Source organism: Octopus sinensis, linkage group LG5 (genome assembly GCF_006345805.1).
Source record: "Octopus sinensis linkage group LG5, ASM634580v1, whole genome shotgun sequence".
Taxonomy (NCBI): domain Eukaryota; kingdom Metazoa; phylum Mollusca; class Cephalopoda; order Octopoda; family Octopodidae; genus Octopus; species Octopus sinensis.
Genome location: NC_043001.1, coordinates 64,591,781 through 64,618,038, shown reverse-complemented (window position 1 = coordinate 64,618,038; position 26,258 = coordinate 64,591,781). Strand labels below are relative to the sequence as shown.

General features: G+C 36.2%; 1 protein-coding gene across 3 annotated transcripts in view; it reads right to left on the bottom strand.

Moving 5' to 3' along the window:
• Window positions 1–26,258, bottom strand: part of LOC115212167 (HORMA domain-containing protein 1-like) — a 557,209-nt gene that overhangs the window by 193,869 nt on the left and 337,082 nt on the right. For all 3 annotated transcript variants that reach the window (XM_036502711.1, XM_036502710.1, XM_036502712.1), the window contains one exon: window positions 14,288–14,404. In XM_036502711.1, the coding sequence (XP_036358604.1) occupies window positions 14,288–14,404 (117 nt within the window). The remainder of the gene's footprint in view (window positions 1–14,287; window positions 14,405–26,258) is intronic.

Below are 26,258 nucleotides of genomic sequence, written 5' to 3'. Positions count from 1 at the left end.
GTTATCCCTCTAATATTTGTCTTATGTTTGATCCCACTCAGTTTAGTATTAAGGAAGACAAAGTCAGGGTATCAGTTCAGAAATAGTAAGGGAAAAATAACCATTTGCTCTACATGGATGATTTGAAGCTTTTTAGTAAGAATGAAAAAGAGATTCCTTAATACAGACTGTAAGACTCTTCAGAAAAGATATAGGCATGGAATTTGGCATAGATAAATGTGCAATATTAGTCAAGAGAAGGGGACAGGTCGTCAACAGTGAAGGCATCCAGTTATCAGATGGCCAGACATTAAAATTATTGAAAGAATGAGAGAGAGTTATATAAGTATCTAGGAGTATTAGAATCTGACATAATACTAACTATAGTAATGAAAATGAAAATTGAGGAGTACATCAGAATGTGAGGAAGCTAATGAAATCAAAGCTAAATGGTCCAAATCTAGTGAAGGCTGTAAATACTTGGGCAGTATGATTACTTAGATATTCAGCAGCTTTTGTAGATTGGACAAAAACTGAATTAGCAAAGCTAGACAGAAGAACTAAGAAGGAATTCAATATGAATGGAGGAATCAACTCAAGGGCAGAAGAAGCAAGATTATACTTACCTAGAAATGAAGGTGGAAGAGGGTTAATATCAGTAGAAGCGGGTTATTACAATAGAAGATTGCATGGAGTTAGCTAGAGAAGACTTAGCCGCCTATGTAGGTAATAGTGAAGAAAGTTTATTAAAAGCTGTTAGAGTCACAGTGGGACATAGGGAAACCAAAAAAGAAAAAGAAGTTAAAAACCAGAAAAAAAGAATAAAAGTTATCTGATTGGCAGGAGAAGGTTTTGCATGGTAGATTCTCAAAAATAGTTGCAGCAAATAGTAGTAGTTATGGTCGCAGAAAGGAAGGATGAAAAGGGAGACAGAAAGTTTGTTAGTAGCAGCACAAGATTAAGCATTAAGGACTAATTGGATAAAAGCCAAGATAGACAAAATCCAAGTCGATTCCCAATGTAGGTTATGCAAATCAAAAGAAGAAATCGTTACTAACATACTAAGTGAATGTAGCATGCTGGCACAGAAAGAATAGAAGAAAAGACATAACAACCTTAGAGAGAGTAATCCACTATGAGTTATGTAAAAATCCAGGATTTGAACATACTGATAAATGGTATGAATATGAACCTAGCAAAGTATTAGAAAGTAAGAAATATAAGATGTTGTAGGACTTAAGCATTCAGACTGACAGAGTAATAGAAGCTAGAAGGCCTGATTTAGTAGTAGTAGACAAAAGAAAATAGAAAATGCCAGATAATTGACTTTACAGTCCCAAATGATGAAAAAAATCTATATGAGATGAATAAGACCTAGCCAAGACCTAGCAATTGAATTACAGAGGCTATGGAAAATGTGGGTAAACTGTAACTCAGGTACATTAAGAACTATCCCTAAAAATGTGAATAGATGGATAGAGGAAATAGGCATAAAACCCAGTTTAGTACAGCTCCAGAAAATAGTTTTGTTAGGATGGTCAGCTAGGATGGTTCTTGGCATCTAAGGTTACTTGTAGCCCGATGTTAGGAATTTTTCTTTTCTAACAGTCTAATCTGTTGTGTATATATAAATAATAATAATAATAATAATAATAATAAGGGTTTATCATAGCAGCTCAAGAACAATGCCTACCAACAAGAAACTACCAGGCCAACATATTAAAGAATGGCAGTAGCCCAACATGTCGTGTATGTCAACAACAAAATGAAACCATTGATCATGTTGTCTCCAAGTGCAGCCTTCTAGCACCTACAGAGTATCTCAACAGGCATGATAGAGCTGCACAATATATTCACTGGGTAATTTGCAAAAACCTGGATTTGCCCCATGAAAAAAACTGGTGGGAACACAAACTACCTCCAGTGCTTGAAAATGACCACATCTCACTCCTCTGGAACTTCACCATTCAAACTGACAGAAAGATAGATGCAAATAAGCCAGACATCATATTGAAAGACTTCAGACAAAGAACATGCCTCCTCATTGATATGACTGTCCCAATCGATATAAACGTATCTGTCAAGACCTACCAAAAACTGAGCAAATATAAAGATCTTGAAATAGAAATCAGCAAAATGTGGAACCTGAAGACTAAAACAATACCTGTTGTCATAGGTGCCCTGGGAATGATAGCGAAAGGGGCTGATTGCTACCTAACTCAGATACCAGGAAACCCCAAAATGGCAGAAATTCAAAAGATAGTGCTCATGAGAACTGCTCATATCCTACGCAAAATACTTTCTATGTAATCTCAAGGTTTAAAACAAACAATTTTTATTTTATTTATTTATTTATTTTTATGTTATTTATTTATTTATTTATTTATTTTTATTTATTAGACATTCACTAGTACAACGCCAAAAAAAGACCCCAAATATATGGCACACTAGGCATAACAACAACGTGAACTTCCAGCCTGTTGTCTCTTCAGGTCTCTGGGTGAGACTTGGAGCCAACTTGTACAAATATAAAACAAAAGTCAAACATAGAATAATAATAATAATAATAATGATAATAATAATAACAATACATCCTACGCAAAACATTTTCAATACAGTAACCATCAGAGCATCACAGCAAATCACAGCACATACCCAAGGTACACAGAGCTGTGCTCAGTAGTGAAGTGAAAGCATGCTATAAAAAATAAACTTTGGAAACAGCAATGCCACCATAGGTTACGTGGAAATGATGAACATGTTTTCAAGGGAGATAATCAAAGAACATTACATTGTAGTACTTCATGTAAAGTAAATATAACAAATGAAAAGTCCCTCAAGAATCTATGAAAATTCCCAGATCACTACCAAAATTTCATCATCTGTTTCTTGTGTCATTACCAACTTTTTCTGCAAGTTTCATCAAATACCATTCACAACTTTTTGAGTTATTTTGCACACAGACAGACAAAACAACGTTGATGAAAACATAACTTCCTTGGCAGAGGGAATTAGAGTAAATGGATGGCTTTCAGATTTAGAGTTAGGTATGATAAAAAGAGACATTGCAATGGAATTTGACAGAGGTGAACTCAATGAAGAAAAATTAGATAAATGAATAGATGAAATGCAAAGAGATGAGGCATTGGTGGAAGCTGAAAACAATGATCAAAATAACACAAAGAAAGTCAGGGATATAAGTAAAGAGAAAGTAAGGTTATATGGAGAAACATTTACACCTTCAGTTTATGAAGAATACTGAGGCAGAAAGCAGTAAAGACACTTGGAATTATAAAAAGGAATTCTCAAAACTGAGATAGAAGGATGAATCATGGCAGCTCAGGATCAAGCCCACTGGACAAATACTGCAAAATGTAGGGCAGGGGATCAATGTGTCAACATAGTGCAGGTTGTGTGATGAACAAGAAGAAACAGTGACCCACCTGGTAAGTGAATGTTCCAAACTTGTACAGAAACAGTACAAATATAGGCAACATGATAATATTACAAAGATTGTGTGCTAGGAAATGTGTAAGAAGTATGAACATGCACCTGAAAAAGTGACTGAGAATGATGAGGTTAAACTTCTTTGGGACTTTCTTATCCACACAGATCATGTCCTAGAGCATAACAGACTAGAGATCTTGGTGTTTGAGGAGATGGAACAAACTTGCTACATAATTGATTTTGCTTCTCCATTTTATACAAGAATAAAAGAAAAAGAAAACAAGGTAGATATACACCAGGATCTGAAAAGAGAGATAAACACTGTGGGGTTCCAGAAAAAGTGAGGTTCTACCAATTCTCATTGGAGCCTTCGGAATTACAGGGAAGAAACTCAAGAAGTATACAGAAAAGATTGGCTTGTAGAAGCACATAGAATACATGCAACTGGCCTGCTTGTTAGGAATGGTGAACATCATTTGAAAGATCTTGGATGGCTGAGGTCACAGGTGGTGACTCTATCCAAGAGTGCACATAACTAAATGAGTGACCATCCAGAGTGAACATAGCTAAATGAGTAAACATACTACCACAGGAGTGAGAGACAAAAAACTTTGAAGCAATAGGGATCACAGTGATCGTGGTCATTAGACCAGTAGTTTCCTGCATATGATTGGCTAATGAGATACTCTGAAGGAACAAATTTCACATAAATATACATACATACATACTCATATATAAATATACAGGGTGTGGTGAATATATTGCTGTCTAAATTACTCAGAAATGAAAATAACACTGGTATCTCATTTTAGCAGATATATTTACCAAAATTTCATTAAAATATCTTGAAATACTAAAGAGTAATTTTATTCAATAAAATCGCCATTGGCTTCAACCATGGTCTCCAGACAACTTTGAAATCTCCTGCAACTCTTCTGGATGGTCTCCTTGTTTAAGTTGGTAAATGCTGCCATAATCCTTGCCTTCAGTTCATCTTTGGTATTACAAGGAGTTTTGTTGGTCTATTGCTCAACTGTGCCCCACACATAATAATCAAAGGGGTTGCATTCTGAAGAGTTAGGTGTGATGTGGTTGCAGAAATTGTCTGACAGTCATAACTTGGTTACCCTGCTTGTGTGGCATGGTGCAACCACTCTCTTGACCCAGGGCAGCACTACTTCCTCCAGGCACTTTCTGTAGGTCTCTGTGTTGAGGCTAAGGTCTTGTAGGAAAATGAATGGAGGCATAACATTGCCATCACTAGTGATCACTCCAAACACCATGATGTTGACTGGATGTTTGATTTTTATCACTCTTGGTACATGTTCACAGACTGCCATCCAAACACTCTGAAATGTCCATAGAGGAGCTTCCAGCACAAATGCCAACAGTACAACATGTTGTTTCCAAATTTCTGGCAGAGTGAATTGCATCATGGTGCTGTTTTTCTCAGTACCCAACTGACCCTACTATACTGTGTAGTTGACAAAGTCACAAAATCAAAAACAATGTGCATGTGAAAAATTAAAAATATAAAATGGTGACAATTTACCCATCACACCCTATATATAGATATAATTAATAGCTACAGATGCAATATGAATATCAAAAGACAATCTTTATGTCCAACTTAACATAGATGTTGCTTTAAAACACTGAATACTGTGTTATTTACTTTAAGAAGACATCTTATATGGACACATGGTGCATGAAAGCACTCAATTCATATTGTTGGCAAACAAGAATTGTCTGCCAGGGGTGCTGGAACTACCAGAATGGGTGATTTCATCCAGTCTGAGCTCAGTGGTCAACATCCGGTAGCAACATAACAGCTGAATCTCACTGTCAATAATATATAGAAATTCAGTGTCTTTTCTTTTCAGGCACTGATGTCACAAATAGCTTGCAGGCTTATCAAATGATAATTAATGGAGACAGAAGCAATCTTTATATCCAATTTAACATGGATGTTGCATCAGAACACTGAATACTGCAGTATTTACCTTGAGAGGAACTCTCATATGGATACATGGTGCATAACAGCACTCATATTTATGTTGTTGGCAGATGAATTGGCTTCCATAGATGCCAGAACTTCCAGATTACATGATTTCACCCTGCCTGGGCTCATCAATAGCAGATGTCTTGTAGCAGCACAACAGCCGAATCTCTGGTAGCGACATAACAGCTGAATCTCACTGTCAACAATATACAGAATTTCAGTGTTTTTTCAGGCACTGATGCTGCAAATAGCTAGGAAGCTTAAAACATAATCAATGGCAACAGAAGCAGTATCAATATCAAAAAGCAATCTTTATATCAAACTTAACATGGATGTTGTGTTAGAACACTGCATTATTTAACTGAAAAGGACCTCTCATATGGATGCATAGTGCATAAAAGCATACCAAGCAATCATGCGAGAGGTCCTCTCAATGTAAATAAAGCAGTGGTCAGTATCCAAATACAACATCTACGTCATGTTGGATATGAAGATTGTCTTTTATATATATATGTATCGTTGTGTGTGTGTATGTATACTTCATTTTTGTATCTGGTTTGCAAGACACTTTATGCAAATTGGTGTATTGAAGCATATTTTGTCTGGGGAGAGTCATTTTGTCTTTGCACCTAATTAACTAACACGCTCACCAGTTTGATTTCCATTCAGTTTATTCATATATATATTTTTTCTTCTAGAATTTTTGTTGCTTCTTGCAACCTACTCAATAGTTATTGATTCTGTCAGTTATCAGTGCTGCATTCTTTTTGTTTGTTTGTGTGCATGTGTGTGTGTCAGCAGGCATGTGTATACACGTATGTGTGTGTGTGTGTGCATGCATATATGTATGTAAGCATGTATGTACATATGTATGCATATTCATGTTTTTGTGTGTGCATATTTGTGTATTTACATACATCTGTAATGTATGGATGTGTGTCTTCATGTGTCTTTGTGTTTATGCATGAGTGTGTGGAATGTGTGTGTATATGGTCATGTGTTTCTATCTCCTCAAGTGTATGCGTGTCCATGCGTGCTTGTCTGTCCATATCTATATACCTATCTATCTACTTACATATGGGGCGCCGCTGGCAACGGCCATGTTCAGATGGTTCTTTTACGTGCCACAACTACAATTTCCATTGATTTTTGAGTGATTTCGATTTTGATTCCGATTTATGTGGCCTTCTACATGGGATGGAGCCAGCCTACGTATGCATACCTTCCCTTCTTGGGACACAAAACTCTACTTGTGAAGACGTGTTGAGGCAAGTGAGGATCAGAATCGAAATCGATCAATGGAAATTGCGGATGTGCTACCAGTGCCGGTGGCATGTCGAAACTCTGCTTGTGAAGACCCATTGAGGCAAGTGAGGATCAGAATCGAAATCGATCAATGGAAATTGCAGATGTGTTACCAGTGCCGGTGGCATGTAAGAGAACTTTCCGTTTCGCGACCGTTGCCAGCACCGCCCCGTTTCGTGTCCGTTGCCAGCCTCGCCTGGCCCTCGTGCCGGTGGCACATAAAAAGCACCATCCGTTCGTGGCCGTTCGCCAGCTCTGTCTGGCACCAGTGCGGGTGGCACGTAAAAAGCACCCACTACACTCACGGAGTGGTTGGCGTTAGGAAGGGCATCCAGCCGTAGAAACACTGCCAGATTTGACTGGGCCTGATGAAGCCTTCTGGCTTCACAGACCCCAGTAGAACCGTCCAACCCATGCTAGCATGGAAAACGGACGCTAAATGATGATGATGATGATGATGATGATGTATGTATATATACTAAGCAATAAAGGGTTTAGCAACGAATTGCCTTACCACATACCGAATTTAGAAATAGCAGTCAAAGAGTTATAGCTATTTCTTCTACTAAAAAGGGAGATCTCAGTAAAAACAGCAATTGGAAGGCAGACACAAACAGGTAAGAGAGAATGAATTGACGGCAATCTATCATACAATTTTAAGTTATCTACGGACGTACGTTTCGAAATCAAGTTTTTAGGAAAGCATAAGAATTAAATATTAAATAATTCTATCTCACCAAAACTTCTTTTCTCTTCAGCGTAGAATACTATAATCATAAATGATTATATATTGAATTTTGAGATACTAGAAGGCACCAACTCAACTCAGTATCAGAGCGAGCTAGAATCCGCAACTAGTATCACCAAATTTTCCTCGAATGAGGCTTTTACATGCCGAAGACTACTTGGTGTAATTGATAATTATTCCAAATTAATTAATTTCACCCTTCATTATTACGGATAACCATATTTTATCTCAGTAGATGACCACAGCATCTTGTTTTGGCTACACGCGGGTGGGAAGGGGCTGGTGACACAATCTTTTCATTCACACATTGAATTTGGTGATACTAGTTGCGGATTCTAGCTCGCTCTGATACTGAGTTGAGTTGGTGCCTTCTAGTATCTCAAAATTCAATATATAATCATTTATGATTATAGTATTCTACGCTGAAGAGAAAAGAAGTTTTGGTGAGATAGAATTATTTAATATTTAATTCTTATGCTTTCCTAAAAACTTGATTTCGAAACGTACGTCCGTAGATAACTTAAAATTGTATGATAGATTGCCGTCAATTCATTCTCTCTTACCTGTTTGTGTCTGCCTTCCAATTGCTGTTTTTACTGAGATCTCCCTTTTTAGTAGAAGAAATAGCTATAACTCTTTGACTGCTATTTCTAAATTCGGTATGTGGTAAGGCAATTCGTTGCTAAACCCTTTATTGCTTAGTATTACTTAAATTTTCCTCGAATGAGGCTTTTACATGCCGAAGACTACTTGGTGTAATTGATAATTATTCCAAATTAATTAATTTCACCCTTCATGTATGTATATATATATATATAATATATATATATATTATATATATATATATATATATATATATATAATATATATATATATATATATATATATATATATATTATATATATATATATATATTATATATATATATATATATATGTGTGTGTGAGGTATAGTAACATCCACCCTTAGTGGTTAGCCATACTGAGATGGCAAATATACCTCACATTGTCGTGCAGTTACTGTTTATACCTCGTTCAGAGATTTATTATTGCTTACATATATGTATATATATATATATATATATATATATATATATATATATATATATATATTTGCCTACATAACAGCCTACTAACAAATGTACCTATGTATGTATACTCTGTAGGTATTAGGGTATCACTACCTTCTATGTATTTCCTAAGTAGTACAGGGGATGTTTCATTTATGAGGATGTACTCCTGTATTTGTTTGAGTGATGGGTCTTTCAGGCGCTTAGATAAAATGCGAATGTCAAGTCAGCCCAGTGTCCCTCCATGTTGGTTTTTGGCATGTTGGCAGAGTATGCAGGCTGTTTTTTGTCCTCATATTGCTTCAAGTGTTTATTTAATCTCTCCACAATACTTCTAGATGTCTCTCCAATGTATGTCATATTCTTGTCTTCATAAGCACCCTCTATGCACTACATTTCTAGTTCTACAGTTAATAGCAGGGTTGATCTTACATACTATGCATTTCTCATTAATACATGTGGTATTCTACGATCTGATAGAGCTCCTTGGCTTTTCAACGATATTTGCTTTCCTAAATATACAGGCTAGTTCCCCATGGAATGTGGCCTCTACAAGTATCATTCTTTGATATTTGTCAGCCCTGTACCATGTGTTCACTCTGTTTGCTTTGTCACAAACTCTCTGTATCCTATTCTAGTCTTTACCTCTGTATCTAGGGCAGGTACCACTGGCTTCATTATAAATAAAGTTATCTAACTTTTTTCCAGCTCCCCTGTAAACATAAACTTCATCTTTCTGGTCATATCTAGAGAATTGCATGTGGTGCATGAAGGTCTGTACATATTTCCTTGTTTCATAGGGTTTGAATAGGGGTGCAGACACATTATTCATTATCCTAACTGAGTCTGCTATCAGTATGTTGATTTTCGTGCTGTGTAACAAAGCTGAGTTCTTGTGGACAAAATATTTAGAAGCCATGGGTTTCATGTAATAGGAGTAGAGGAGCTGCACTCTGTTGTTTACGAAAGTTCAATATCAAAGACAGAGTCTATTGTTAGGTGCCTAGTGAGGTAATCTATAGTTATCTTGATACTTTGGTGGATGGAGTTAGCTATGTGCTGGATGCTCACCATAATGCTTCTCACAGTTTTTTCCTAACTAGAATACTGATGTCATCTATATATCTACAGTAAAGCAATACAGTTGTGAATTGTTCAGCAAGGGATTGTTTAAGTTTCCTGTCCCACCAGATCATGAAAAGGCCAGCCACATCTCCAGTCACACCGACACCAATGGTTGCACCTTGAACCTGCATGTATAGTTTCCTGTCAAACTTCACTAGCTCCTATAGCATCCTTTTTTTCACCTGATTGTTGTTCTCAGGGTCCTGGGTGGGTATGGTCCAGCCACTCCAGTGCTCTGTGGTGCTTTTCTTCACTGCCAAGGGTGGGTGGTCTTCCTCTCTGTGACCTGGTGGGGCAGAATCTACTTAGGTCATGGTTGTCTAAGTAGTTATGATCATAGCTTAGTTTAAGGAGGATGCCCAGTTCCCTTGTGTTCACTGCCACAGATAATCTCAATGCATCTTTTTCCTTGGCAAAATCAATGTCTGTAGATGTGTAGAGTGAAACCACATTCATACTACCCACTACTACACAGTCTGCATAGTCCTTATGTAACCCATACAGTGTAGGAACATTGTTGTTGAATGCCTGGAAATTTTGTGCAGTCCATTTCCTGGGTTGGAGTATGTTGCACCACATTCTCATGCACCCCTATGCAAACCCTATGAAACAAGGAAATATGTACAGACCTTCATGCACCACATGCAATTCTCTAGATATGACCAGAAAGATGGAGTTTATGTTTACAGGGGAGCTAGAAAGAAGCTAGATAACTTTAATTATAATGAAGCCAGTGGTACCTGCCCTAGATACAGAGGTAAAGACTGGAATAAGTTAAAGAGAGTTTGTGACAAAGCAGAGTGAACACATGGTACAGGGCTGACAAATATCAAGGAACTTCATAGGCTAGTTCCCATGGAGAATTAGCCCATTGCAAACAAGGAAATTTGTGGGCTAGTTTCCATAGCCCGTATATTTAAGAAAGCTCTGAAGGAGACCAAACTCAATATTAAGATCATTGAAAAGTCAGGGAACTCCATCAGATTGCAGTTATGTGGGATGTGCTCCTTTAAGAATACCACATGCATTAATGAGAACTGTATGGTATGTAAGATTAAACCTGACATTAACTATAGAACTAGAAATGACATACTGCAGAGAGATTAAATAAACACTTGCGGGAATATGATGACAAAAAACGGTCAACCATACTCTATCAACGTGCCAAAAACCAACATGGTGGCACACTGGGCCGACTTGACATCTGCATTTTATCCAAGCATCCTCAGACAAATACAGGAGTACATCCTCATAAATGAAACCTACCCCGTACTAAATAGGAAATACATGTAGACGATAGTGATACACCAATACCCACAGAGTATACATACATAGGTACATTTGTTAGTAGGCTGTTATATAGACAAATATGTGACTACAAGTGTATTGTTGGCGATTTTTTTTCCTCCGTCTTCCCTTCCTTAGATCTTTCCTTTTTCTATGTTTCTGACGAAGAGCTCTGCTCAAAATGTTAAATCCTCCATCTTTCTTTCCTTTCCTGAGTGTCCAATAACCCTATATTTGTTCCACGTCCTCACGTTGTTGTGTTTTCTCTTTGAATTTTCACATTTGGATTAATTTTATATATATACAGGTAGGACAATGGATATATAGGTACATATGTAAGTAGACAGATAGGTCCACAGGTAATATGGACAGACAAGAACACACACACACACATTCTACACACATACGTGAATACACACAAAGGTACATATGGAGATACACATCCATACATAACATACATAGTCACACAAACCCATACATATGGACACACTCAAACATGCACACAAGGAGTCAGAGGTACATGCACAAACACACACAAACATGCACACACAAAAACATGAATATGCAGAATACATAAATACATATGTACACAAACACATATATATATGCACAAATACACACACTGATGCTTACATATGCAAATAAAAAGCATTCAGCAACAACTGGAGTGGCGCAGGAGTGGCTGTGTGGTAAGTAGCTTGCTAACCAGCCACATGGTTCCGGGTTCAGTCCCACTGTGTGGCATCTTGGGCAAGTGTCTTCTGCTATAGCCCCGGGCCGACCAATGCCTTGTGAGTGGATTTGGTAGACGGAAACTGAAAGAAGCCTGTCGTATATATGTATATATATATATATATATATATATATATGTATGTGTGTGTGTGTTTGTGTGTCTGTGTTTGTCCCCTTAGCATTGCTTGATAACCGATGCTGGTGTGTTTACGTCCCTGTCACTTAGCGGTTCGGCAAAAGAGACCGATAGAATAAGTACTGGGCTTACAAAGAATAAGTCCCGGGGTCGATTTGCTCGACTAAAGGCGGTGCTCCAGCATGGCCGCAGTCAAATGACTGAAACAAGTAAAATAGTAAAATAGTAAAATAGTAACTATTGAGAAGTACATTATTTACCTTATTTACATTTGATGGATATTTGTCCTCATCTTGTTTGATGTTAACACATATTGGCTGATATATCCTCCAGCCTTCATCAAGTGTCTTGGGGAATTTTCAAACCTGGGTTCTCATTCCTAAGGTATTTGTCAATGTTATTATTATTATTATTATTAAGGTCACTGCCTGGAATCGAACTCGGAAACTTGGGGTTAGTAGCCCACGCTCTTAACCACTACGCCATATGCCTATGTGGTGGTTAAAAGCGCAGCTACTAACCCCAAGATTCGAGTTCGATTCCAGGCATTGACCTTAATAATGATAATGATAATAATAATAATAATAATAATAATAATAATAATAATAATAATAATAATAATAACATCGAAAAATACCTTAGGAATGAGAACCCAGGCTCAAAATTTCCCCCAAAACACTTGATGAAGGCTGGAGGGTATATCAGCCGAAACACTGTGTTAGCAACAAAGATGAGGACAAATATCTGTCAAATGTAAATAATGCAAATAAGGTAAATAATGTACATAATTCCTCATCTTTTAAATATTGAGAAGGTTGCAAGAAACAACAAAACTCCTTAAAGAAAATTATATATAAATAACATATTTGAAGGCCTATAAGATGCATGAGTGCATAAAACGTACCCTTGCCTATAGTTTCCTTTCTTTGCTGGCTGTATTTATTTTCTTGCAGCTGCCAGAAACATGCCATTTTTTTTTCAATAGAAGGAGGGCCAAAATACTGTGCTGCTACTGTTTCCATGCTCTTTAGCATAGTCTGCTACCTGAAGCTTGTACCGAATAGTGTAGCTTAACCTCTTTCCTCCTATAGCCATATCCGTATAGGTAAAATCCAGAAAATAAAAAAAAATCTTTTACCTGTGTCTCATGAGCAACTGAATGAAGATTTCGTGTTATCCCTCATACAGTGAATGTTAGCAGCATTGCCATCAAGTGATGATTCAATAGAAGGTGGCAGCACACATTTTGTAAACAAACATGTAAAGCATTTAAGATGCTGTTATTGGGTATTTAAATATCAATAGTAACAACATATATAATAATTATAATATTAGCAATAATAATCATGATGATGATAAATAATAATAATAATCTAATGTTTTTTTGATAAAATAGGCTATTACAATATCATAGAGAGGTAGGCTGAGCTACTAAGCTATATCTACGTGACCTCTGAAGTATAATTTTGGCCAACAGTCACAGGTTTTGAGCCTACATTGAGGGCATTGGACACAAGTGGATTTTTAAAGCCATTTTTGGGTTTTAAAAATGTGTCTTATAGGCCATCAAATATGGTAAATTGAGTGGAAATTGAACCAGTGAGTGTGTTAGTTAATAAGGTGTAAAGACAAAATGACTCATCCCAGACACAACAATATATACATTCTTTTATTCTTTTATTTGTTTCAGTCATTTGACTGCGGCCATGCTGAAGCACTTCCTTTAGTAGAACAAATCGACCCCAGGACTTATTCTTTGTAAGCTTAGCACTTATTCTATTGGTCTCTCATGCTGAACCACTAAGTTACAAGGATGTAAACACACCAACATCGGTTGTCAATCAATGGTGGAGGGACAAACATAGACACACAAACATATACATATATATATATAGGACAGGCTTCTTTCAGTATCTGTCTACCAAATCCACTCACAAGGCTTTGGTTGGCCTGAGGCTATAGTAGAAGACACTTGCCCAAAGTGCCACAAAGTGGGACTGAACATGGAACCATGTGGTTGGGAAGCAAGCTTCTTACCTCACAACCATGCCTGCACCTTCCACACTGCCATGCCAGTGCCTCCATACAGCTATGCCTGTGACTCCACAGAACCATGCCTGCACCTCCACACAGCCATACCTGTGCCTATAACTATATATATATACACACATACATGAGCTGAGAGAATGTTTAATTATAAAAGACATCTGCTAATGCAGAAGAAACAATTGCTAGTATGGATATGTCACAATTACACAATTAGATAATAAAGTTTGTGTGGTAAGATTATAAAGAGAAAGGAAGGTAAGGTGTTGTCAGATTTTAGACTTCATATATGAGATGAAGTAATCAAATGTAGCATTGATTTGCTTTGTAGTCCTATCCTTCTCATGCAAAAATAGAATATGAAATACACAAAATATCAGAAATGATTGCAAAAAAGATATTTCTACACACCTTTGCACAAGATTCACAGACATGAAATTTAGGAATCTCATTCTTAGATAATATCTTGAAGCATACCGCATGTTGCCAATATTTACAGATGTCACAATGTATCATCAAACCATCCTCCTGAAAGAAACAAATATAAACATGCTAAGGTAAACTTTAATGTTTGTGTACAACATACAGCAATCCATCATCAGCATAATCACAAATTTCATATCATTACAAATTATACTATACAATGGTCTGTTGGTAACAAAGGGCCACTCACTCAGAGTGAAAGGCAGATTGCATGATATATGCATGTGAACAGCTATGCTACATGGCAGTGAAACATGGACTGTGGCTACGGAGGAGATGCAAAGACTTAAAAAAGGCCAACATACTCTGCTGGATGGATAATGTCAGTGGGCATGTATAACAAAATGTAAATGATTTAAGAGGAAAACTGGGCATAAGAGATATCAGATGTGGTGTGCAAGAGAGAAGACTGTGCTGGTATGATCATGCGATGTACACAAATGAGAACAGCTGCATAAAGAAGTGTTGATTTCTAATTGTGGATGGAACCTGTGAAAGGAGTACACCCAGGAAGACATAGAATGAAGTGGTGAGAAATGATCTTCAGATTTTGAAACTCTCAGCCCTCATAGAGGAGATGACAAAGGACTGAGACTTCTGATGATTTGCAGTGCTTGTGGAGACATGTCAAACTAAGTAAAATCATGGCCATCTATACACACAGGCATGTCCTATATGGCCATACCCGCTTCCCCTCACACATAATTCTGTCTTCTAGCAGAACTCCCCCACAACCCATTTTCCCAGCACCCACCTACTCACCCACTGTAGGCCTCTCCACTTTCCCTCATGTGCATATCCAAACACCCTCCCTGCCTTTACATACCTCCCAGTCACTCCAATTCCTCTTGCCATCATTTGCTCTCTCTAAATATCTCCCCTCACACTCCCATAGAACATCTTCCTCTATTCCCTAGGTAATACTTATATTCCTCAACACCATTCCCTGTGGGTAGGCCTTCTCTCTCTCACTCTGATTTTCTTTCTGATGGGTTCACACCTTCTCTCAGCTGAGATGTCCTTGTCTTGCAAGCTACTTGGTGACCCCACAGGTGTTGGTTCCACATAAAAAGCACCTATGCTGGTGCCACCTAAAAAGCATCTATATTGATCCCACATAAAAGCCTCCTCACTGGTGTCAAATAAAAAGCACCCAGTACACTGTGTAAAGTGTTTGGTGTTAAGAAGAGCATCCAGCAGCAGGCACCATGTGAAAAGAGACAATTGGAGCCTGGTGCAACTCTTTGGGTTGTCAGTTCCTGCCAGAATGTGAAATGGATGTTAAATGATGACAACGATGATGATAATGAGGAGGAGGAGGAATGGCTTACTTGTATTCTCTAATTGGAAGGTGAAATTTTTGAAATTTGGAAGTAACTTCATTATTTCTCAGTTAGCCTCCAAACAGGGTACATGACTGATTAAATTATCACAAAACACAAGAATACAAACACATGTAGAAGTGTACATGAACATAAAAGAAGATCAGATAGATTTTATTGTGGCATTTATTCAGGCTCTTCATACTCTCCATACTCAAATACTACAGAGGTCAATATTGCCTTTCATCATCCTTTCAAAGTGAAAAAAATAAACCACCAGTCTTGGCTCCATCAAGTCTCAAAATGCTCAAGATATGCAATATGTTATCCTGACACTCCCATTTCCCCAGAGTTGAGAGCATACATATATATATATATATATATATATATATATATACTAGACTTACTACCCAGCATTGCTCGGTAAAAAAAATATTTACAGAATTGTTTGCCAGTTTGTAGAATGGGAATTCATGGTACTTATGCATGTATATATATTTAACCCAACTTCTGGACTTATTTAATTGGAACTGTTGACGTTTTGTTTTTTGTTGGAGAGTTACAAAATGTAAATATTTGAACCAGAAGTTGACTCATTTAATGTCAGAAGAGGATTTACAGACAAAATAAGGGCTTAAACCTAATGGAAATTTAATAAAATTTGGTCATACGTAAGTGAAATTATGCTAAATACAACTAAATTGAAAACCTTTTACCCCTAGCCATATTGGCAATTCTGAAAACTTTTGTGTACAAATTTTACATGAGTAGAAGCCCTTTTTAACAATTCTTATCCTGCAATCACCTGTGAAAGATAGGAGAAAGTGAAAGATGTATGAACGTGTATATGAAATGGATGGGTGTGTGTGTGTGTGTGAGAGAGAGAGAGTGCCACTTACACATATATGAGAACACACACATTCACTCACTCACACACTCTCTCTCCCACACACACATGCACACATACATACAAAAAAGATGTACACATTTGTACTTATACATGATAACACACCCCTTCACTCACTTTCTCTTTCTCTCCCTTCCTCTCTCTCTCTCTCTTCCTCTCTCTCTCTTTCACACATACATGTCCATTTCATATACATGTACATACATCTTTCACTTTAAAACAGAAGCAAATAAATAAAAATTTTTATGGAAATTAACGAACTCCAGATGATGAAATCACATTCAGTTAAAAATATTTCTAAATGATTAAAATATTATGATTAAAATAAAGTCGCCTTTTTTCTTAGAGATTATGAAGACATGTTTGTGTTGACTGACATGCCTTGACATTCAGTATATGTGTGTGTATTCTATATGTGCATATGTGTGTTGATGTCACAAAAGCCATGTTTGTTTTGCGTCAGGAAATAACAAACAAAAATTGTGTTTAATCATTTAAATAGAGGTCCAAATATCACAAAAATTTATACTACACTGCCGAAGGTATGAAAATAAATACAAAAAAAATTAAGATAAAATATACTATTTCTGAGATATTTCGGGTACACAAAAACATCTCTAGAGTTTTAGTATTATTGAGATTATCTTTTCTATGGCCGTGTTAAGGCTCTTCCTTCAAGAATTTTAGTCAAATGAATTGATCACAGTATTTATTTTTTTATGCCTGGTACTTTATTTTATCAGTTTCTTTTGCCAAATTGCTAAGCTATGGAGACATAAACACACCAAAACTGGTTGTCAAGTGGTGGTGGAGGACAAACAGACACAGACACACACATATGTATCAACAACAATAACAACAATATTAACAACAACAGCACCTTCACAATAACCGGCAGTGGTGATAAAACTACTGACACCCCTATCACCTCCAGTGATACCAACACCAGCAGCTCCAGCTCCAACAACAACAATATCAGCAACAAGAACAGAACAGGTGCAGCACCAACAACACGCACCCACTGAGATACATCAGATGAACCAGGAATTCTCTCAAGCAACATGTTTCCAACCAGTGGTACTCCTTCAGAGTTCTGGAAAGAAGATATGTAACATCGCTAGCCAGCCACATCTGGCAACTAAAAGATGATGGGATTCCATACTCAATCCTATGGAAAATCCTCAAGACCCCAGGCCTCTACATCAATGGGACAAAGCATTGCAAGTTATGCATAGCTGAACGTGCGAGAATCCTAAAAGGCTCCCTCGAAGCAAGGAGCATCCTTAACTCCAGAATGGAGATTTTCGGGCCTTGTTTACATTTTAGGAAATTCCTTAACTCCAGAATGGAGATTTTCGGGCCTTGTTTACATTTTAGGAAATTCCTGCTAGCCTTTTGGTCCACAAGATGGCGCACAGCCAGAAGTTGATAGCCAATAGCAAAGGGAGATAATCCCCTATTGTTTACCTTTGTAGCGAGGCTTTCCCTTCTCCATATTTTGAAGAGGTCTTAGGCTAACAGGTTTTGGGGTCCGAAAATATGCTATAAAACTATACCCTTTATACTAGCTTTCCTCACTTTTAATATATATATGAAGGAATATTATTCCAAACTTACAGGGAAAAAAATAATTTATAATTATAAATCATTGGTAATTTATTCTATTTGTTAACACTAAGTCATCACGCGTTTAATTTTTATAAACACTAAGACCTACATATTTTTTACATTTAAAATTTAGTTATATTATTTTCATCGACAAGCTAAGTAAAGGTTTTTGCTTATAAATATTATTTGGCTTTTATTATTATTGTTATTAATATTGTTGTTGAAATATTATTATTTTTATATATATTGATAGTTATAAGTTATGATAGTTATTAATTATTATATCTATTTATTTAGAATGCTTTATTATTATTTTTATAAAGGGATTTAATGTATTATATACAATTTAATTTGAGAATTAATTTTGTTAGACAATACATTGTTTAATAATTCGGTGGTATATTTATCAAGTAGTATTACATTTAAGTAAATTAGTTTTTATATTAATTGATATTTTGGTCAACTATATTATTGAGTGATATAGATACTACATATATATTAATTATATAGTTAGTTTATATAATGAGTGTGTCTATATTTGAACCATTTCTTATATTTGATTCCGGTATTTAAGGCTTGTACTAGCATTGTGTATATTAATTAATATTAAGGTTTTTAGTATTAATTAGACTTTATTTGGATGTTTATTAAATAAATGTATTAATTAATAATTTGATTTAATGTATATAGTTTAAAGTGTTGTATTTAGTTTTCACTTAATGTATATTTTGTATCTTATATATATATATATATATATATATAGATAGATATCTATTTTTAAGAATATATTTATTTTTTAAAAGATTATTTACATATATTTATTAATTAATTATTTTATTATTGTAGTTATCTTTAACCTGATGAGTGACTATATTTATATTGAAGTGATTTTACTACTACTACTAATATTTTTACTATAATCATTTCTTAAATATAGCCACAAAACACATGTTGTCATTCTACCAAATATATACGTTTTATTTATTATTTTGAACATTACTTAATCATTGTTATATTTTTATCTTATATTTAATCTTTCTATTATATGTAACTAGCAGTATCGCCCGGCGTTGCTCGGGTTTGTAAGGGAAATAACTATATAAGCATTTTTAGAGATGTAAAGTATAATAGCCATCTCAATATGGCTAACCACAAAGAGGGAGGGTGTTACTGTAGCTTTTTACGTTCTGAGATTTAATAATAAATTTTTAGAGAGTTACTTCCCTTATATATGCCAAAAATGCATTAAGAATGGGAAAAATTGATGGTAATTTTTTTTTTAAATCATAGACTCATCGTAGACGCGCGCTAATACCCAGAAGGGCTCGGTATGAATCACGACTATAAGATACCCGGTTTTCGTTAAACTACACTGCAAAATGTGGGAGTAGTTAGGAATCTATTAAAAAAAGGTTTAACTTCTTGCCTAGAGTGAGTCCATAGCAATATCATATCTTCTCCACTATTTCAGTATTACATGTTAAAAGTGAAACAAAAACATCTCTCTATTGTATGTATATGGATGTATATATATATATATATATATATATTACAAAATATAAAGTTATATCTTGAGATCGTTAGTGACAACAATGCTCAAAATATATAACAGACTGGAATAGTAGTGCTCAAATGAGCTGTATACACTTTTTAATCCGAGGGGAGGCAATGTGAGCAGCAACTACAAGAGCACTACAAAATCCACAGAAAGATCAAACACATACATATATTCATTTATACCTACAGAACAGACATAAAGCCTGACGTTTAGAAATATATAGTAATATATAAATATATAAACATCATATATAAATATATTGTATGCATAAGATCCACTCGACGTTCCATAAGAAATTTAGAAATAAAAATTGCAATAAAAGTCAGAGGTAATAATAACAATTGAATTAAATATAGTAAGTAGTAATTAAATATATTTTATTTTATTAAAATGGTAATTAAATCATAATATAACAATTAAAAGAAAAAATAGCAATTAGTATAAAATGTATCAAGGACTTGAACTCGAATATGTGGCTTTGCAAGAATGGGAGAAATTAAAAGATGAAAAATTTAATTGAGTGCAGAAGTGAATTAGTCCAGATGGAGCTGTGCGCATACTATTTACTATAGCTGCTAAATTTAATTATATGCTTATAAAGTAGATTTCAGTATCTATGAGAATTTTTGGGAGTACGTAATGTCTGGTCTTTCGCATGTAGCAGGTATGTAGTTGTGCATTTGTTTCCGTGTACTATGTGTTGTGTGTAAAAAACATCCTGACAAGGGGAGTGTCAATTTTAAATATATGATATGTTTCATATTAATTGGTGCATCCCCGAAATTTTAATTCGTCTTTTTAATATGTCATTGTATGTTTTATTACCCCAAATTTTTAATTTAACAAATTTATACCAAACTAGCACTATGACCCGGCAACGCCGAGTCATAATGCTAGTACATGTATATATATATATATATATATATACATACAATAAAATATATGTATATATACCTATACATAGAGACACATACATACATTCATATATATATATATATATATATCTTATACATATGTTTTTCTGTCAACTACACCTGTTGACGAATTTTCTTGAAACTTTGTAAACATGTTAAAGTAACATCCAGTTTGTTACTAAGCTCACTGAAGTTTAAGAAAAATCTAAAAGTGATCCACATATATAACCAATATATTTTAGTTTAACAACCAAGGGAAATAACCCATTCATTTTCCTGTAATATTTGGTATAAATCAAATTGAGTATGCTTATTTCTTGGTATTTGAACTGTTAGAGTTATTTTCGCAATTTACCCAGTACAACCCTTAAACAAGTAAATAGCACTTTCCTAAACAATAGGAAATAAGTCAGTGACTTATTCATGACTATACAATAAATAACGAAGTTTTTTATGTCACTTCAGCCAATTGACAAGTGCTGCATGAAGAACTGTTCTGCTTTTAGACAAATGCACTATGATCACAAAAGTCACACCCTGTTTACATGTAGGAACACCTTAAAATCTACCTGTACGTCTTGAAGATGGCCAGCATGTATATTTCACAGAAGACAATACTCAAAACCTAGTTCTGAATGCATCAGAAACCACTTTGACAACTTCCTTCAAATTATGCCAATGTAATCTGTTTGTCTGAACACCGTTGCATGTAGAGGTCCCTTGTACTATACCTAGTCACACAATAGAAAGAACAGACATAAGGAGCACACGCTGAGGGCTGGGAAGAAGATTCTGTCTTCAGAAGTGGAGCCATCAGGCGGGATGCACCCTAATCAGCAGGAGTGCTTCTTTCTGCATCTACTGCTGCACACTATCAGAGGTTCTCCATCATTCACAGACTTTCTAAGACACAATGGGGAAGTGTGCATGACCTACAGAGAAGCCTGCACCAAACATGGACTACTGGAGGACGATGCTCACTGGGACCAGACACTGGAAAAGGCAACAGTCAGCACAACACTAAGTCAACTGCACCAGCTATTTTCTATCATGTTAATGACATGTAGCTTGCATGAACCTCTCGAGCTTTGGGTGACCCACAAAACCAGCATGGCAGAGGACATCTAGAAAGGATTCAAAGGCAAACCTCAGTGGAAATTAGGGTTCAATAAAGCCATTTACAATGAAACATTACTTGACCTGGACACCCAAGTGCAAGCTATCGGAGGTCAAGGCAATTCCACATTTGGTCTGCCTCAATTGAAGGAGGCAGCAAACAATCTTGCAATTGAGTACCTGCAAGAAATCAACTATGACATCAAGGAAATGACAGCGTATAATAGCTGATAAAGAACATAAACTGATGGAGAACCAACTGGATGTTTATATTATTTTGAGCAGTGAAAATGAAAGAGGTCTTATCTTTGTGGATGCTCAGATGGAACTGGCAAAAACATTTGTCATCAACCTTCTTCTGGCTAAACTGCACCAAATGAAACACATTACCATAGCAGTGGCATCAAGTGGAATAGCTGCAACTCTGCTAAGTGGTGGCTGCACAGCTCATTCCTGTTTCAAACTCCCTTTTGGCCTGTCCAAGAAAGAGAAGGCAAACTGCAACATCAGTTGTGGTTCCATAAAAGGCAAACTTCTGGGTGAATGCAGGTTGATCATCTGGGATGAAGTGACAATGAGCCATGAAGTTTCCTTTGAAGCTCTTGATATGGCCCTTCACGATCTGAGACACAACACCAGGCTCATGAGAGGTGCCACAGTTCTGCTTGTAAGAGACCTTAGACAAACCCTTCTCATGGTTCCAAAGGGGACAAGAGCTAATGAAGTAAATTCCAGTATAAAGTTGTCCTACCTATGGAGCAGTGTGCAAAAGCTAAGACTCACAACCAGCATGAGAGTGCAGCACGATGGCCAGGTAAGCTTGCCTTTTGGATATTTGGTATATGATTTAAAGGAACTGATGAATAAGGAATCAGTTTACCTGAGGAATCAATTTACAGGCCACAACTGGCTGAAAACCCATGCCATTTTAGCTCCAAAGTATGTGGCAGTTGATGATTTGAACTTTAAACTTCTGGAACAGTTGCCAGGTGAGCGTCACATCTACAATTCCATTGACACTGTACTTGAAATCGATGAAGCTGTGAATTATCCAGTTGAATTCTTGAATAGTCTAACACCACCTGGCCTCCCACCTCACAATTTGTACCTCAACATTGGAGCACTGGTTATGCTGCTTCGAAACCTTGATCCAGCAAGCTTTGCAATGGTACACAACTTATAATAAAGAAGATGATGCCAACAATCTTGGAGACAACAATTTTGACTGATAAAGCAAGTGGTGAGCCTGTATTCATTCCTAGAATTTTACTTGTTCCCTCAGATATGCATTTCCAGTACAAGTGCCTGCAATTCCCATTGAAAATGAGCTTTGCAATGAGTATTAACAAAGCCCAGGGGCAGTTCTTGGATGTGGTAGGTCTGAACCTTGCAGAACCAGATTACTCTCATAGCCAACTTTATGTGGGAGGCTCAAGAGTTGGCAATCCTAAATCATTTGTTTATTTATGCCCCACAAAAAAAGATCAAAAATGTTGTTTATCAAGGAGCTCTAAAAACTTAATACGATTCACCAAATCATCAGGTATTTATTATTTACCTGTAATATTTGTAAGTGTTGTAAATGTATTGATAATCTACATGTCATTTTATTTTAAAATCTATATGCAAATTTATTTGTATGCCTACTGTAAAACTAAATGTTGGTCTGTTTCTACATTCATTGTAAATCCATTTCAACACCAGTGCCCCTAAGGGTTATATTCTCTGGGAACACACAAAAGCCCTTTTCAGAGTTATTTACTTTGAATTGTTATTATCTCATATCTGATTAGCCTGTAATTATGTAACATGCTTCACGATTTTGGTATACATACCTTATTAGTATTTCCTCCTAAGTTCTTTACACTCTGGGAACACATTAAAGCCTTTTTTTGGGCTACTTTATTTGAATTCTTACTAATAGGCAACTAATTTCACGTTATTATGTAACTGACTTCACAATTTGGGTATTCATAACTTATTGGGAATTCCTAAAAACAAGATCCTATGTAAGACAGTTCGGTACTCGCTGTAAATGCACAAAAACCATTTTAAGGGCTACATACTTTGTATTGTTGTTATTGGATTAGAGAAATAATTATGAGAATGGAACCAAGGGATAAGCCCCACTTTTCTCAGAATTACCGGGTATATCAGCTAGTATATATATGTGTGTGTGTGTGTGTGTGTTAGCTAACTTCTACATTGTTTCATCAATTTTGATGAAACTTGATATGTGAGTAGAACTCATATCTGGAAACCTCATGGCATACTCAGATTGTTGAAAAAAATAGATAATAGGGCCCCTGGAAGGATCCTTATATGTAACTATTCAACAGCCAAGGAAAATAACCCATTCATTTTCCTATATTATTTGGTATAAATCAAATTGAGTATGCTTATTTCTTGGTATTTGAACTGTAGGAGTTATTTTCGCAATTTATCCAGCACAACCCTTAAACAAGTAAATAGTATTTTCCTAAACAATAGGAAATAAGTCAGTGACTTATTCATGACTATACAATAAATGACGAAGCTTTTTATGTCACTTCAGCCAATTGACAAGTGCTGCATGAAGAACTGTTCTGCTTTTAGACAAATGCACTGTCAACACAAAGGTCACACCCTGTGTACATGTAGGAACACCTTCTTAAAATTTATCTGTACATCTTGAAAATGACCAGCATGTATATTTCAAAGAAGACAATGTTCAAAACCTAGTTCTGAATACATCAGAAACCATTTTGAGAGCTTCCTTCAAATTATGCCAATGTGATCTGTTTCCCCAAGCACTGTTATATGTTGAGGTCGCCGTGTACTATACCTGGGCACACAATAAATGGAACAGATGTAAGCAAGGAATATGCATTGAGGGCTGGGAAGAAGATGCTGTCTTCAGAAGTGGGGCCATTGGGTGAGTGTACACTGTGCACCCTAATCAGCAGGAGTGCTTCTTTCTGCATCTACTGCTGCACATTGTCAGAGGTTCTCCATCATTCACAGACTTCGAAGACACAATGGGGAAGCGTGCACGACCTACAGAGAAGCCTGTGCCAAACATGGACTATTGGAGGACAATGCTCACTGAGACCAGACACTGGAGGAGGCAGCAGTCAGCACAGTACAAAGTCAACTGTGCCAGCTATTTTCCCCCATGTTGATTACATGTAGCTTGCATGAACCCACAAGCTTTTGGCGATCCACAAAACCAGCATGGCAGAGGACATCTAGAAAGGATTCAAAGGCAAACCTCAGCGGAAATTACCACGTTCAATAACACTATTTACAATGAGGCATTACTTGGCCTGGACATCCAAGTGCAAGCTACGGGAGATCAAGGCAATTCCACATTTGGTTATTACATAACTGACTTCAAAATTTGGGTATTCATAACTTATTGGGAATTCCTAAAAACAAGATCCTGTGTAAAACAGTTCAGTATTCTCTGTAAATGCACAAAATCCGTTTTATGGGTTACCTACTTAGCATTGTTGTTATTGGATTAGTGAAACAATTATGAGAATACAACCAAGGGATAAGCCCCATTTTTCCAGGAATTACTGGGTACATCAGCTAGTATACATATATATGTATATATACATATATATATATGTATCATCATCATCAATCCAAATGCCTTTGGATGTCATATCATATCCTTTTGGCAACATCTTTTAACCACCAAGTTTTGAAGTGTATCTTTTGACCAAGTTTGCATACATGAGGCTAATAACATCATGAGACTTGGAAAGCAGCTCCTTGAGCAGTATTCCTTGTCTGGTAACCTTAAATACATGCCCAAAGAAGTCGCACAACTTTACTGCAACATATCAGATGAAAGGATGAACATTTATCAGCAGAAGATATGCATGAATATGTCAGTAGAAAACTCCAGGATGATAGTAACATTGATCCTCAAAGCAGTCTATTATGGTCAACAACCAGATTACTAACTCCTACTTTGAAGGATATGCAATTGCAATCCAGGAACAGGAAATATCAACAAAATACCTGATGCACAAAAAGGACAGAGATGCAGGAAAATGTGATTACCATGCAGACTTTGTGGAGTTAACACCAAAGATATCACTCACAACCTAAGCAGTTGTCTGAAAATGCCATCTACTGATGAGACATGATATAGCTAGGACACTGTATAATGAGACCTTTGGAAGGATGACCCTGAGGCCAAAGAAATAAGAACCCACAATATGGTAGAACCATAGCTACTCATAATAAAAGGGAGTACTGGTGGAATGTCCCAATCAAAACCTCAATAAAATGTAAACATAGTAAACTTGACATAGTGATTTGGGACAGAGAAGAGAAACTGCAAAGTTGTGGAAATCAGCTGTCCAGTGCATGTTAAGCAACGAAAATGAAAATATCTACACTGAACTATTGAGAAATCTACAGTTATTCTATCCAGATTATATGTTCAGGTTTATACCTGTAATTATTGGGGGAATAGAAT